The sequence below is a fragment of the Notamacropus eugenii genome, chromosome 5, assembly GCF_028372415.1.
Source record: "Notamacropus eugenii isolate mMacEug1 chromosome 5, mMacEug1.pri_v2, whole genome shotgun sequence".
In the NCBI taxonomy this organism is placed as follows: Eukaryota; Metazoa; Chordata; class Mammalia; order Diprotodontia; family Macropodidae; genus Notamacropus; species Notamacropus eugenii.
Genome location: NC_092876.1, coordinates 106922039 through 106937793, shown reverse-complemented (window position 1 = coordinate 106937793; position 15755 = coordinate 106922039). Strand labels below are relative to the sequence as shown.

Genomic DNA, 15755 nt, shown 5'->3' with positions numbered 1-15755 from the left:
ATCTTTACTTAATACAGGTGTTCACAGGCCCAGTTAATGATAAGGGAAAATCTTTGTGACTTGAAAAGTTTACTTTGTCATAACACACTAATCCTAGGACATTCAGAGCTTCTGTCCCTTTTTTTTAATCCTTTTTTTTTATCTGCTTTCTCTCTCTCATCCTTCCCTTCATTTCCATTCTCTTACAGTTTTTTCCTCCTCTTATCCATTTCCTCCATTTCACTTTCTTTTATCATCATGTAGCATTAAAATATTTATCAAATAAAATTTTATTCTTTCTAAAAAATTATTTTATTTTTGATTTATGGAATAAAACAAGCATTTCTATAACATAGTACAATAAAAAAGATGATTGCCCATGAAACTGAAAATCTTCTATGCACAATTTGCTATTCCTTTCAAATACACAACAAAAGTATCATGTAAATTTATTTTTTTCCCTTTCCCCCTCTTTCACCCTAGAGATGGCTACAAATAGGTATATGAGTAAAATTATTCTATACATATTTCTGTTTATCCAGTTCTTTCTCTGGATGCAGAGAGTGTCTTTCTTCATATGTCTTTTACAGTTAATTTGGGTATTTATAATAGTCAAAATAACTTATTTGTTCAAAGTTGTTCTTAAAACAATATTGCTCATACCATATACAGTCTTCTCTCAGTTCTGCTCATTTCGCTTTTCATTATTGAGTGCAAATCTTTCCATGTTTTTTTAAGATCATCAAACTCATCATTTCTTATAGCACAGTAGCGTTCCATCACAATCATATAGCACAACCTGTTCAGCCATTCCCCAGTTGATGAGCCTCAGTGTAGTTTTTTTGTAATTTTTTGAAGTGTATGCTGAAGGTACACTGAACATTTTCTACTTTTCTCACGTTAAAAAAAAAACTAAATTATTTACCTAGTTTATTTTCTCCCCTTTAAGGTAAGAATCCTTGATTGCAAAAGGGACAGTTTAACTTGGGAGAGAAGAAGGAATTATAATGATATAATTGCAAAAAAAATTTTTAAAGAAAGAAAATAAAATGATTTCCTACCTCTTACTTAAGTGGATTTCCATAGTAAGAAGTTGGCTGACAACTTTCCTAACCAGTCATGTTAATTACAGGTATCTTCCAAGAAAGAATGGTAAAAATAACTTGTGATCTGTGTCCTCAAGATGATGAGCGTGGTGTACTATATGTCTCACAAGATCTGGAATTAGTAGCACATGAAAATTGTTTGGTAAGTTATCTCAATAAATATTAATTTTTTGGGGGGATGGTTGAATGTCACTTCAGGTACTAAGGGAAAACTTTAGATTTATCCCAAGTAATATTGTGTATTTTCTTTATTTAGAAATTATTATAAACTCAACCATCTCAAAAATATCAAAAATACTTTAAAAAACTAAAATAGGGAATAAGATACAAAATAAAACCATAAAACTTGGACTGTTTACATATTCATCATAGGAATGATGAAGACTCCTCTTCCTGAGTTCAAATATGATCTCAGAAGCTTACTAACTCTGGCCCTGGACAAGTCACATAACCCTGTTTACCTCAATCTCTTCATCTGTAAAATGAGCTGGAGAAGGAAATGACAACCAACTTGGCATCTTTGCCAAAAAAGCCCCCAAAAGGGTCACAAAGAGTCAGACATTACTGAAAAGCAACTAAACAACCCAAAACAGTAATTTACTACTTCAGTGGATCCATGATATTGATGCTAGGCTGCTCTTTCCAAAGGTGCCAGTTACAACCTACCTACATCTTATCCCATAGAATTCTCTTGATTCAACATCCTGGCATCTTTCTCCTAGATCCTTTACTATTTTTTGATTACTAGTGTAATATTTGAATTTTCCATCTTTTTTCTCTCCCTCTTGATATGTGATTGACTCACTTCCTTTTCCAGTCCTACATCTCTGGCATGCAACCTTTGATGGAACTTCTTGAGAAGAGGTCATAGTTGGCAACATACTGCAACTTCCCTACTTATACCTGTCAGACATCTTTCCAGTGCCTTAAATCTTCAGAGATTACAATTCTTAATAGATTTTGATATAAGGAAAAATAGAAACTTTAATAAATTTATTTTAAAAGCTTTACTTTATCCAGTGGCACAGTGGACAGTGTGCTGGGCCTGGAGTCAAGAAGACTTATGGTTCATATTTAGACTCAGACATTTGCTAGCTGTGTGACCCTTGACAACCTCTGGTTGCCTCAGCTTCTTCAGCTACAAAATGGGAATAATCATGTCACTTAATTATAGGGTTATTGTGAAAATCAAATAAGAGAATATTTGTTAAAAAATAATGCTTAGCACAGTGCCTAGCACATAGTCAGAACTGTGTAAATGTTTATTTCCTTTCATTCTCCTTCCTCCCAATAATTTCTTTGATATGCTTACAGAATTTTGTGGCTGTTACTGTTTTTTAATATAGTCATAATCAGCTTGAAAACTGTTCTAATTCTGCTTTCTTTACTTTGTATCGTTTCATCCAAGGCTTTCTATACTTGTTTCCACTTTGTTATATTTTATAATACAATAATATTACATTATACAGATTATTTAACAACTCCCCAAACATTGGACATGGTAGTTGTTTCCAGTTTTTCACTATTTCAGATAAAAACAACTGTGGGGTTTTTTTGTACAGATAGATCTTTTTGTGCTTTTAACAACGTCCTTAGGATATGTTTCTTGAAATAGTTTTGCTGATCATATTTCCATGGGGTATTGGGGAAAGAAAATGAATTTGGAATCAAATGCCAGAGGCTCACATCCCGGCTTTTCAGATCATTAATTATCTAACTTTAGACAAATCATTTAAGCCTTTAGGGTCTTATTTTCTCAGCTGTAAAATTAAGGTTTTTGAATAGATTATAGGAAAAGGCACTTTCAAATCTGTAAGAATCTTTTGATCCTGTTTTCCAAAAAGTCTGCCAATTTTTAATTCTACTAATAATGTGAAACAAAACCTCAAAATTATAAGAATAGTAATAATAAACAATAATAATTAACATTTATAAAGTACTTTAAAGTTCTCAAAGTGCCTCAACTTCCTTATCTGTAAAATGGGGAACTAATACTTAATAACAACTCACAGAGTCCTTATATCAAATGAGGTAGCATATATAGAGCACTTTACACACCTTAGATTACTATGCACATGTCAGTTGGTATGACTTTTACATTTTATCTCATTGATCCATCACGAAGACCTTATGAGGTCGGGGCTGTTGATTTTCCCATTTTGCAGATAAAGAAACTGAAGTTCTGAGAGCTTAATTAATTTACTTTTGATAACTACATTTTCTTAGTGTCAGAAACAGACTCTTAACCCAGGAATCTCCTGATTTCAAGTCCATACTCTTTCCATTATACTGGATGTGTATTTCTGTGATTGTTATTGAATTTGAACAGTTTTACAAGTGACTACTAATAATTTGTTTTCTCTTTCAAAATTGCTCATATCCTTTGACCTTTGTCCATTAGGAAATAGGCTTATAAATTTATGTTGTCTCTTCATAGAGTCTGGATATTATACTTTTCCCATGATACACCTATCAGAAAGATGTTTATTTTCTTTTTAATTTCAATACTTCTCTTTCTAGCATGCAAAATCTGTTCTGTTTACATAACTAAATCCATTAATTTTGTCTCCTTTTATTTTTCCTTGATCAATAAGCATATTAAGCTCTTTTGCTTAATCAGTAAGCATATTTCTTATTCATAATTAAAATTAATTACCTTTTATCAGACAATTAGTCAGTAAGTATTTATTAATGAAGAGAAAAGAACCTGTAGGAATAGTATTATCTTAAAGTAGATTAAGCAAAAGTTGCAAAAGAGACAAAATATTTTCTTTACAGAAGACGAGCAACAACAAAATCCTAATTCAGAAAAAAATGGAGGTAAATGGAGAAAAATAAAAATCGCTCATAACTTTAAATGCGAAAAGATAAGACAATCCATAAAATGAAAGGACTGGAGAGACTGTATAAGTAAATTGACATGACAAAATTTAGCCCATATTTCAAGTTAATTCTGTGTACATATTTTTGTATGAGATATGTTTTCTATAAACACCTTGGATTAAAAAAAATCCTTTATGTAACCCTTTCTCCTTATATTTACAAGTATATATATTGATAAGTATATATCACAACTATAAAATTTCACTTATTTAACCATCTGTTAAATTATTAATGTTATCAGAAGTAAAGAACTTTATTATTTTATCATTTCTATTACTAAATCAAGCTCTAAACAGAGGAACTGTGTTACTATTTTTTGATGCTAATACATACCTCTCAAATTAGATATCCCACCTCTCTTTCTCAATGATAATAACTTTGTTAAGATCAACTCTTTGTCTTGCCTTTTATTCTCCCTTTTTAAAACAATTAGCAACATTCTTTTCTTTCCAAACTCAACTTTGTCTTTTAGTAATTTAGCCAGCACCACACTGTGTTTTTATTTATTCATGGAGGTTCTTAGTATACAATAGAAACTACTTAATCATATTTGAAGAGTGTCTGTTATTCCAAGTAACTATTTAATTCTCTGTATATTTTCTAGTCAGTTCCAAAGGCTCTTTCAAGATCTTGGTCTATTTTTGAAAAATTAATTATTTGAGACCTGTTTGATATTTTAATATTCTCTAGCTTTCAAATAGAATTCTTAGATTTGCTAAACTGATTCTGGTATTGGGAGCCCATGTTTTTCAACTAGATAAATAGATAGATATCTGACTAATTTTTTCAGCTATTTCTGGTTTTCAGAGTACTAACCTCATGAGACTCTGATTTACATATCTGTATATCTAATTACTAAGGATTGTTCCTTTGGTCTCCTCAGTTTGATGATGATATACCTGAATGAGTTGAACTTTAGGTTTCTCCTTTTTGAAATGTCTGGATTTTTATATTTACCAAATTTCACTTTTTAAGAATAGTTCTGTGACTGTTATTTAACTGTAGTTATCAGATTCTTTTCTCATTCCATTTTCCCCCAGCATCCCAATAAATGAGTATTTTTTTCTGTCTCTCAAATCATTCACTTTGATCTGTTTGACCTTTACATCTTTTTCCAGTCATTTTCTGAGCTCCTTTTTACTGCATTACCTATCATTCTGTCTCCCCCTTCTTAATAGTTGTTAGTTGTATTTATCCATATTTTCAAATTTCCTATGCTATTTTCTATTTTGGCAAACTTATGACATTATTTTCTCCCAAGTCTCATTCACTACATTCAATTATTCCTTTAATTCCTTCTAGGCTTTCCTAAGTGTGCTCAGTTTTTTTGTTGTTGCTAATTCTAGTTTTTCTTAGAATTCCTTTATATTCTCTTGTAATCTGCTTGAACATGATCCTCAGGACATCATGACTCTTTTCTTAAGATTTGCTTAACTCATTTGGGTATTGGGAGCTCATTTTTGTTTTGTTGGGTTTTTTACTTTTATTATATTGTTTTATTATGTATTTCTTGTCACTCCAAAATTTGTTTTTTATTGTATTGATGCTCCTTTACAATCTGCTTATTGCCTTTTTGGTGAATTTTAACTTTCTTTTGATGACTTCAAGCAATTGTTTCTTATTGCTGCTTTTGTTATTATTATACTCACAATTATTAATTTTTCAGGAGTATGAGGAGCATGGTTCCTTTCAGATCTCTTGCTTTGTCATTTCCAAGGAAGTTTACTGGCTCTCTTTTCTTAACATTTTTCTCTGTTTCCAGTGTAGGCATGTTGGGATCATGTAGCTATCCAATTTTCATTTTTTGTAGCCTATTATAATACACAATGAAAGAGTTATGATGAAGAAACTTTCAAATACAAAATACCTGTAGATAAGGAGTCTATGAAACAGGCAGGGGATTTTTTTTTAAATAGCACTTCATAAATAAATGCAGATTAAGTTAGGTTTTTTTTTAGCATCGTTTTTTTTTCTGAGAGAAGAATGTAAAATAATGTATTTATCTACACTTACAATAAATTATATATAGTATATATGTATATATATATGTGTGTGTACACATATGTATATTTCATTGTTCTACCATAGTCAGTTAAAGAAGGAAAAAAACTGAGACCAGAGAAAGAAAGCAACCTAAAGGGAATCAGATACAGAAGTAGAGAACAGACATGTTTGAAAATCAGAGAGAGAGAGAGAGACAGAGAGACAGAGAGAGAAAGAGATGGACACACACACACACACACACACACACATACACACACACACACAAAGAAAGTGAGGGAGAAAATAGAAATGTACAGAAAAATTGTCAAAAAAAATATCACTTGTTACATGCACTCTTTTGGGGTAAAGCTCTTTAATATTGACTAAATATTGCCGGAATTGGTTATAAAAGGTGTCTTAATTTGTACCCAAAGTTTGGAAGCACCAATCTGTATGGAATTTTCTTTTGGCCTTTTCCAATTTCCTATTTTGGGAAATGAGGAATGTTATACCTCATTTTTGACAGAAAAGACCTGTTTCCACAAATAACATTGTCAAGTTTCTCACAATTTAGGATGTTGCCACTTTTAAAACTGTGTTGGAATTTCACGACTCTTGTTAATTAATGTACCATTTCTTGATACTTGTCCTATGGGCCAGATGAAATTTGCCAAAAATGCGATCTGCTTCCTTTCTATGAAATGAGGGGGACCAAGGAAACCTCACAAAATCTTTCCTTATGCATTTTGTTTTAATTTTCAAAGGGGTAGTGAATGATTAGCTGGCCTCCCATGCGCTTTCCAAAACTTCGGACTAAGCTCATGGGAGTTTATGTAAAAGTGAACAGGAGCCAAACCGACTGGGTCATGTTGGGAATAAATAAATTGACTTTCATACTCATCCCTTTTTTCATTCTAATTCCTATTGGAATTTGAAATTGTTTTCCTCTCTCTGCTTATCAAAACAAGGCAAAATGTTCCTTCCATGAACTTGATTTCAGTTACCTACTATTATGTCTTTTTGTCAAGGGAAAAGTAATAAGCAAATTTGAGAAAGAAATATGTTTGCATGTGGAAAACTGATCTTCCTTCCTGACCTCCCAGCAGTCCCTGCCCTGTTTGCTAAACCTTTGTTGTCAGTACCCTTTTATACAATACACTGATTTTTTTTGTCTGTAGTTATACTCTTCAGGACTTGTGGAATCTGAGGGAGATCATTCTTGCTTAAATTATGAAGAAAGACATTTTGATGTGGAGCAAGTGAAAGAGGAAATCAATCGAGGAAAGAGACTGGTGAGTTTAAGTGATTTCATGATCTATAGTAGAGGCCAGTAAAAAGGTGAAACATATGGAAGGCTGAATGGACCATATATGAACCCTTAATAAAAATTAATCATATTTATCATTTCATCATATATATCATAGAGCATAGTAGAATTCCATTATATTCTCCCATTCAAAATACCTACAAAAAAACTCAAAATATATCAAGAGGAAAATTTTTAAATGTGAATGTACCCTATCGCATTCCTGGAACATAATTTATTTAATCTCTCCTCTGTCCCTGCCACTGTGAGTTAGAAAAAAGGACTTGAATTCAGAGATTCCTGGCTTCAAGATCAAGTCTCTACCCACTATGCCATCACACTTCTTATGATCACGTGATTACCTAATTTTTACTTTGCAGTCTTGCATAGTACATAGTTACAGTGAAGAAACTTTGTTTTAAAATTTAAATTTATTATTTATTTTTAACATTAATTTTTTTTAACCTTTTTTTGTTCTGAATTCTCTTGCTCCCTCTTTCTCTTCCTTACTTCTTGAAAAGGCAAATACTTTGATATAGATTATACATGGTCAGTCTTGCAAAACATATTTTCATATTAGCAAAAAAAACAGGAAAGATAAAGAAAATGGAAAAAGTTATGCTTCAATTTGCATTCAAACTCCATCGGTTCTTTGCCTGGAGGTGGATAGCATTTTGTGTCATGAGTCCTTTGGAACTGTCTTGGATCATTGTTTTGGTGAGAATAGCTAAGTTATTCACAGTTGATAGTCATACAATATTGCTGTTACAATACATACTATGTTCTGCTTAACTTAACTTTACATCAGGTCATAGAAGTCTTCCCAGGGTTTTCCAAAAAATATCCTGTTCCTCATTTCTCATAGTGTGATAGCATTCCATCACTATCATATACAGCAACTTGTTCAACCATTCCCCAATTGATGAGCATCCCCTAAATTTCCAGTTCTTTGTCACCACAAAAAGAGCTGCTGGAATTATTTTTGCACATATAAATTCTTTTCCTTTGGACTCTTTGGGATACAAACCGAGTAGTGGTATTACTGGGTCAGAAGGTATGCAGTTTTGTAGCTCTTTGGGCATGGTTCCAAATTATTCTCCAGAAAGGTTAATCAATTCACAACTGAACCAACAGTACATTAGTGTCCCAGTTTTTCAACAACCCCTCCAACATCTGTCATTTTTTTCTGTCATATTAGCCAATCTTATAGGCTTGAGATGATAGCTTAGAGCTGTTTTAATTTATATTTTTCTAATCAGTAGCAATTCAGAGCATTTTTTCATATGACTGTCTATATGAAGAAACTTTTCACTCAAGTGATTTAAGTACAAGGAACCTGTGTACCAAGAAGCTGTTACTGAGAACCATTCTCCAATAGATGAAGAGTCAAACAATATGAACAATTCTTAAAAGAATAGCAAACTGTTAATGACTATATAAAAGACTGTTCCATGTCACTAATAATAAAAAAATGTAAACAATCTCATGTTTCACCTTATATCCAAATTTACAAAAATGGAAATAGTGTTGAAGTGGTGATGGAAAGATAAGCATACTTGTATATTTTTGGCAGAGCTGTAAATTAGTCTACCCACCCTGGAAAGGAATTTGGAATTCTGAATTTATAAAGTGACTAAAATGTCTATCCCCTTTAACCCAGAGATTCTCTCTCCTAAGTATATAGCCAAAGTTAGAAAGGTCCCATATACACCACAATATTTATGGGAACACTTCTTGTAGCAGCAAACAGGAAACAAAGTAAATATCTGTTGATCAGGGCACAACTACACAAATAGTGGTACATTAAGAAATTATGAATGTGAAAAATAGATGCGTAAAAAGAAATATGAACTAATACAAAGTGAGGTAAGTAAAACCAAGAAGACAATATTTACAAACTACAATAACATAAGTAGAAAGCAAAAAAATCCGAACTGAGCACTTATGATGACTAACTCGACTCTTCAGAAGAGATAGAAGAATGCACTTCCCTCCTTCATTGTAGACATGGGGTACTAGGAGTGTAGAAAATTGTATATTGTCAGACATGGCTGATGCCTTGTTTAGATTGGCTGAATTATTTTTGTTAAGAGATGGATGTCTGAGTGAGGTTGGGGGCAGGTCTATATTTGGAACTGAAGGTGCTATAAAGACAAGATATCAAGAGGAAATTTTAACAATTTGAACATATTTTATCACATTCCTATGACAAAATTTTTTCGTCTCTCCCCTATTTGTCATTAGTTCTTGGTTACTACAGAAAAAGTCCTGCTATGTATATTTTAGTAAATATGGGACCTTTCATACTGTCTTTGGCATGCTTGTAGTATATTCCTAGCACTGGAATCTCTGGATCAGAAGCTGTGGACATTTTAGTCATTTTTGTTAATATAAAGGGATTATTTTTTTAAGAAGGCGAAAGCTAGAGGCAGCTAGGTGAAGTGAAGAGTGAAAAGTGAAGAGACTGCCAGAGTCAGGAAGACTTATTTTCCTGAGTTCAAATCCAGCCTCAGACACTTACTAGCTATGTGACCCTGGACAAGTCACTTAACCTTATTTACTTTAGCTTCCTCATCTGTAAAATGATTTGGAGAAGAAAACGGCAAACCACGCCAGTATATTTGCCAAGAAAACTCCAAATGGGGTCACAGAGAGTCAGATATGACTGAACATAAATGAACAACAATAAGGCATGTTATTAGGCAGCAAGGAAGGGAAGGAGAAAGTGAAGGAAGATGAGAGAATGATTAATGGGGAGATCAATAAGTTAATCATTAAGATCTTCGAGAAAACTGGAGATTATGGGAAGAACATAGGAAAGGGGGTAGTTTTAGCAAGGCCCATCTTAGCTTTGGATACTGGAACAGAGGAGGAGATGGACTGAAATGTAGGAAAAGTTCTAAGGTGTTAAATAGAGGAGATAAGGGAACTTATAATGAATAGCTTGGGTCTTCCCAGTAAGGTAGGTGGGGAGGTCTTCTCCTGAGAGAAAGGGTAGTGGTGATGGAAATGGGGACTTGCAGAGAGAGCTGGAGTCTAAGAGTCAATCAGAAATAAATAAAAGGATTTGTTAGGGACTGGTTGAGATTGAATAAGATTGCTGACCATGCTTGACTCAGGCTGGTCTGGTGTTCCAGGTTGGAAGTTGGAACAAAATGAGACAAGGATATATCAGTGATTCAGTTGAGGGCAACTCCTCTACATTTGTGTGGGCCATGCTGTTGTGTCTATTGAGTCTAAAGGAGAACTACCCTTTCCTTCTTATGGGCTGGCTTTTGTACTTAGGACACCAGAAAGCTATATCAGTGGCCTGCGTCTAGGTCCCCACAACCAGTTAAGTCTTGAGAACACTTTGCATACTTAAGGAAAAACTCTCCTAGCTCACATGGCAGATATTGCATCTACAGCAGATGACATGAATTTGTAGTGGACCCAGCTGGCCTGGATGCATGACTTCTAGCAATGTTCTGGAGCTTGGGTATAGAAACAGCAGGGAAATAAGATGATGGGGATGGCCAAAGATGGAGGATTGACAGAGTGTCACCTGTGAAAGGGACAAGGGATTCTGTAGTAATTTGACAGTAATTATTTAATAATTTTAAAACATTTTTATTTAATATTTTGAGTTCCAAATTCTATTTCTCCCTCTCTTCCTCCCCTCCCTGAGATGGCAAGCAATCAGATATAGATTATACATGTGTAATTATGTAAAACATTTCCATATTAGTCATTTTGTACAAGACTCGAATAAAAGAAAACAATGAAAGAAAGTGAAAAATAGCATGCTTCAGTCTATATTGTCAATATCAGTTCTTTCTGTGGAGGCAGATAGGAAGCTTCATCATGAGCCTTTGGGATTGTCTTGGATCATCGTATTGCTGAGAACAGCTAAGTCGTTCTCAGCATCGTTGAACAATATTGCTGTTACTGTGTACAACATTCTCCTGGTTCTGTTCACTTCACTGTGCATCAGTTCATGGAAGTCTTTTCCATGTCTTTCTGAAATCGTCCTGCTGGTTACTTCTTATAGCACAATAATATTCCATTGCAACCATATACCACATTTTGTTTACCTGTTCCCCCATTGATGAGCATCCCTTTGATTTTCAATCCTTAACCACCACACAAAAAAAAAAACTGCTATAAATATTTTTCTACAAAAAGGTACTTTTCTCTTTTGGGGGATGTCTTTGGGATACAGCCTTAGAAGCAGTAATGCTGGATCAAAGAGTATGCAGAATTTTATAGTCCTTTGGACATACTTCCAAATTGCGCTCCAGAATGGTTAGATTAGTTCACAACTGTACCAACAGTGCATTATGTCCCCGTTTTTCCACATCCCCTCCAATATCCAACATTTTCCTTTTTTGTCATATTAACCACTCCAATAGATGTGAGGTGGTACCTCAGAGTTGTTTTAATTCACATTTCTCTGATTAATAGTGATTTAGAGCACTTTTCATTTTTCTATAGAAAGCTTTGATTTCTTTGTCTGAACACTGTCTGTTCATGCCCTTTGACCATTTATCAAATGGAGAGTGACTTGTATTTTTGTAAGTATGACTCAATTCTCTATATGTTTGAGAAATAAGGCCTTTATCAGAGATACTTGTTGCAAAAAAAAAATTTCCCCCATTTTTCTGCTTTTCTTATAATTTTGGTTGTATTGGTTTTGTTTGTGCAAAACCTTTTTAATTTTATATAATCAAAGTTATCTATTTTACATTTTGTAATGCTCTATCTTCTTTGATCCTAAATTCTTTCCTTATCCATAAATCCTGGCAAATAAACTATTCTATGCTCTCTGAATTTGCTTATGGTATCACTCTTTATGTGTAAATCATGTATTCATTTTGACCTTATCTTGGTATATGGTACGAGATGTTGGTCTATACCTAGTTTCAGCCATATTGTTTTCCAGTTTTCCAAGCTGCTTTTGTGAACAATAGTCCTAAAATATAGTAAAAGCTGCTATAACAAACAATTGGTTCAATATATTTTATTCATTTTTTTTCAGAAATGTTCATATTGCCTGAAGAAAGGAGCTACTGTGGGATGTGACATTAAAAAATGTCCCAAGAATTACCATTTCTTCTGTGCCAGACAAGACCAGGCAACAATGCAAACTGATGAACATGGCGGAACTTACAAGTATTTAGTTAAAACTTTACTAAGCATGTTTTTAATTTAGGAAAGAGTATTTTTATTTTTTGTTATTTTGAGCTTGACAGATACCTTTTGTACAACAGTCCAGACATGAGAAATAACCCATTCAAAGGCACAGAGACAGTAGGAGATTAAATGCTAAGTTCAGGGAAGAAGAAATAGGCCAATTTGGTGGGAACATGAAATAATGAAGAGTAAATCTGAAAGGAGATAGATTGTGAAAGACTTGTAGGCCTAGCTAAGCAGATAGATGACTTAGTGGATAGAATGTGGATATGGAGTCAGGAAGACCTGGGTGTGAAGCCCATTTCACTTACCAGCTATAAGACTAAGCAAGTCACTTAACCTCCATTTGCTTCAGTTTTCTCATCTGTAAAATGAAGATAATAGCACCTATTTGTCATTGTTAAGGGAAAAAAATAATATGTGTAAAGTACATCAACATCCAGAGAAAGAACTAAGAGCCTCTGAATGCAGTTCAAAGCACGTTATTTTCCCTTTTTTTGTGTTTTTTCCTTTTGATCTGCCTTTTCTTTCACAACTGTGACTAATATGGAAATGTTTTACATGACTGTACATATATAATCTATTTCAAATTACCATTTTAGGAAGAGGGGAGGGGGGGAGGAAGAAATATTTGGAACCCAAAACTTTATAAAAATGAATGCCAAAAATTGTCTTAACATATAATTGGAAAAAATACTATTAAACTCCAAAATATGTGTGTGTGTATACATGTATATATGTGTGTGTGTGAAAGTACTTTGTAAAGTGCCATATAAGTGTTAACTATTATAACTTTATCCTAGCAGCAATTAGAAGCTACTGACAATTGTGAGTCAGAGAATAACATGATTAGATATATGTGTTAAGAATATTAATTTGGCAGCTATGTGAAAGACTGATGAACAAAAGGATGAACTTGAAGCATGGAAATCAACATTTATTGTAGTAGTCCAAGCAAGAAGTGATAGAGACCTCTATAAATGTGGTAATGGTGTGAGTAAGGAAAAGGCAATAGTTATGAGATACTAATTAATGAATAGGGAACTTCATGACTGTTCACATGGAGAAAAGAACTTCCATTCAACCCTTCGAAAAAATCTTGCTATGTTAACTTTGGAGTTCTCTAGAACCTGCCATCCAGGCTGCACTGGCCTGCTTGCACTGGCCTTCCTTGCACAGGACACTCCATCTCCACACTGTTCCCTGGCATTGGCCATCCCTCACCTATGGAATGTTCTCTCCCTCATCTGTGGAATGTTTTCTTCCTCTTTCCCTACCCTTCCTGGCTTCCCTGACTTCCTTCAAGACTCAGCTCTAATCCTACTTTTTACTAGGAGACCTTTTCCTAGTCTCCCACCCCAATGAGTTCCCTCTGAGATCCTTCCCTCTCACTCTGGATGTATCCTGTATGCACATAATTACTTACCCTTTTGTCTCCCCCTTTCGAATGTGAGCTCCTTAAGGGAAGGGACAGTGTTTTTGCCTTTCCATGTATCCCCAGAACTCAACACAGTGCCTGACACATAGTAACTACTTGTTGACTGATAGAAATTATCTTATCCCCATAAAAAATCAATCTCTGAAGGACATGACTGATTGATGAGATTGTCCCAGTCCTCGAGGAAATATGCTGTTCAGTCTTGGGCAGAAATGCACCTAACTAGGAGACTTCTGTTCAGAGTGTAAATAAAATTCTGTCTAGTTGAGTTCTTAGGGGATGTGACATGGAGGAAGGAACTCTTGTCCTTGTACCCCTCTTTTACAGTTTAGGGTGAGGCAGCTCATGAAGGAGAAAGTCAGCTAGAGTGGTCTCAGTGGAGATAGATTCCTCTGTCCAGATTGTTGGAACTGAAGACTTTTAGCCCACCTCCTCATTAAATGTCCACTAATCAGGGTTGATTTTCATTTGTCAGGAGCATTCCTTATAAAAAAATATTTAAGACTTTCATGTTATCCGTGTTTTTGTCTTTGGTTACTGAAACTATGAATTTATTGCTTGCCAACTAGCCCAATTAATAAATTGATTATTAATTACCCAGAAACACTATTTCTCAGGTTTTTCATTCATCACAGAGATTTGACCTAACCTCTCTCTCCTGAATTTTAATCCTACATCTCTACTTAGCTGCTAGGCATCTCCAACTTTGTGTCTCATAGCAGCATCTTAGAGCAAGATTAATAAACTCATTCTCTTACTCCCTTTTCCTTCCTTATTTTTTTCAAGGACACCACCATCTTTCCAGTCAACAGATTCAAAGCCTCAAAATCAGTCTCAACTCTTTGTCCTTCCTCACTTCCTACCAAATCCAACCAATTTTGTTGATTCTGTATCTCCAAAATACCTTGCCTCTATCATCTTCTCTCCATGCAGAGCCATCACTTTAGTTAAGATCCTATCCCCACAACTGGACTATTGAAATGGAATCTTAATTTGTCTCCAGTCTTTCCAGTCTCTACCCATCTTCCATGTAGCTTTAAATAGAGCCAGAAATTCTCTTATTACTAACCAACTAATCACCAGAGTTTAAATTTGATGTTAACCAAAATTCTTCAAGGTCCAGCCAGTTATGTGACTAGTTGTCTTAAGGAAATGGCAGTCATAAAGACAACAGAGAAAAATTTTCTTATCACAATAGGGTCATAGTTAAGAGATTTGGAAGGAGATACTTCATCAAATTCAAGCTCATCTTACTTATGAAGAAAACTGATGAGTTAAATGTCCAAGTTCAAACAGATAGTAAGAGTAAGAAGCAGTAATATGTAAGAGGTATTAAGAGTTGAACTCAGCTTCTCTGACTTCAAAGTCTGTTTTTTTGAGTATCTGGGGGTAAAGTTTAGCTTTAAGGATTTGGAAAGGGAGAAAAAGAATGAATGAATATAGGAATGTGCAAGCTATGTCTTGTGGAATGATGAATAAGAAAACCACACAAAGAATCACAGAGCTATAAGGGTCCTTACTTGATATAAAACAGTGTTGTTTTAAAAAAAATAATTTATTTTTAATTTTCAACATTCACTTCCATAAGCTTTTGAGTTGTAAATTTTCTTCGTCTTTCTCTCCTCCTCCCTCCTCAAGATGGCTTGCAATCATCATGATATATGCTCTACATATACATTCATATTAAACATATTTTCACATTAGTCATGTTGTAAAGAAGAATTAGAATCAATGGGAGGAACCATGAGAAAGAAGAAACAAAACAAAAGCAAAAAAAGAGAGTAAATAGTGTGATTTGATCTGCATTCAGACTCCATAGTTCTTTCTCTGGATGTGGACAGCATTTTCCATCATGTGTCTTCTAGAGTTGTCATAGAATCTTGCATTG

At 34.1% G+C, this 15755-nt stretch overlaps 1 protein-coding gene across 4 annotated transcripts in view; it reads left to right on the top strand.

Annotated features, from left to right (window-relative positions):
• PHF11 (PHD finger protein 11) overlaps nucleotides 1–15755 on the top strand; it is a 46590-nt gene that overhangs the window by 20822 nt on the left and 10013 nt on the right. For all 4 annotated transcript variants that reach the window (XM_072610530.1, XM_072610529.1, XM_072610531.1 and 1 more), the window contains exons 2-4: nucleotides 1112–1227; nucleotides 7130–7243; nucleotides 12275–12408. In XM_072610530.1, coding sequence (XP_072466631.1) covers nucleotides 1112–1227; nucleotides 7130–7243; nucleotides 12275–12408 — 364 coding nt within the window. The remainder of the gene's footprint in view (nucleotides 1–1111; nucleotides 1228–7129; nucleotides 7244–12274; nucleotides 12409–15755) is intronic.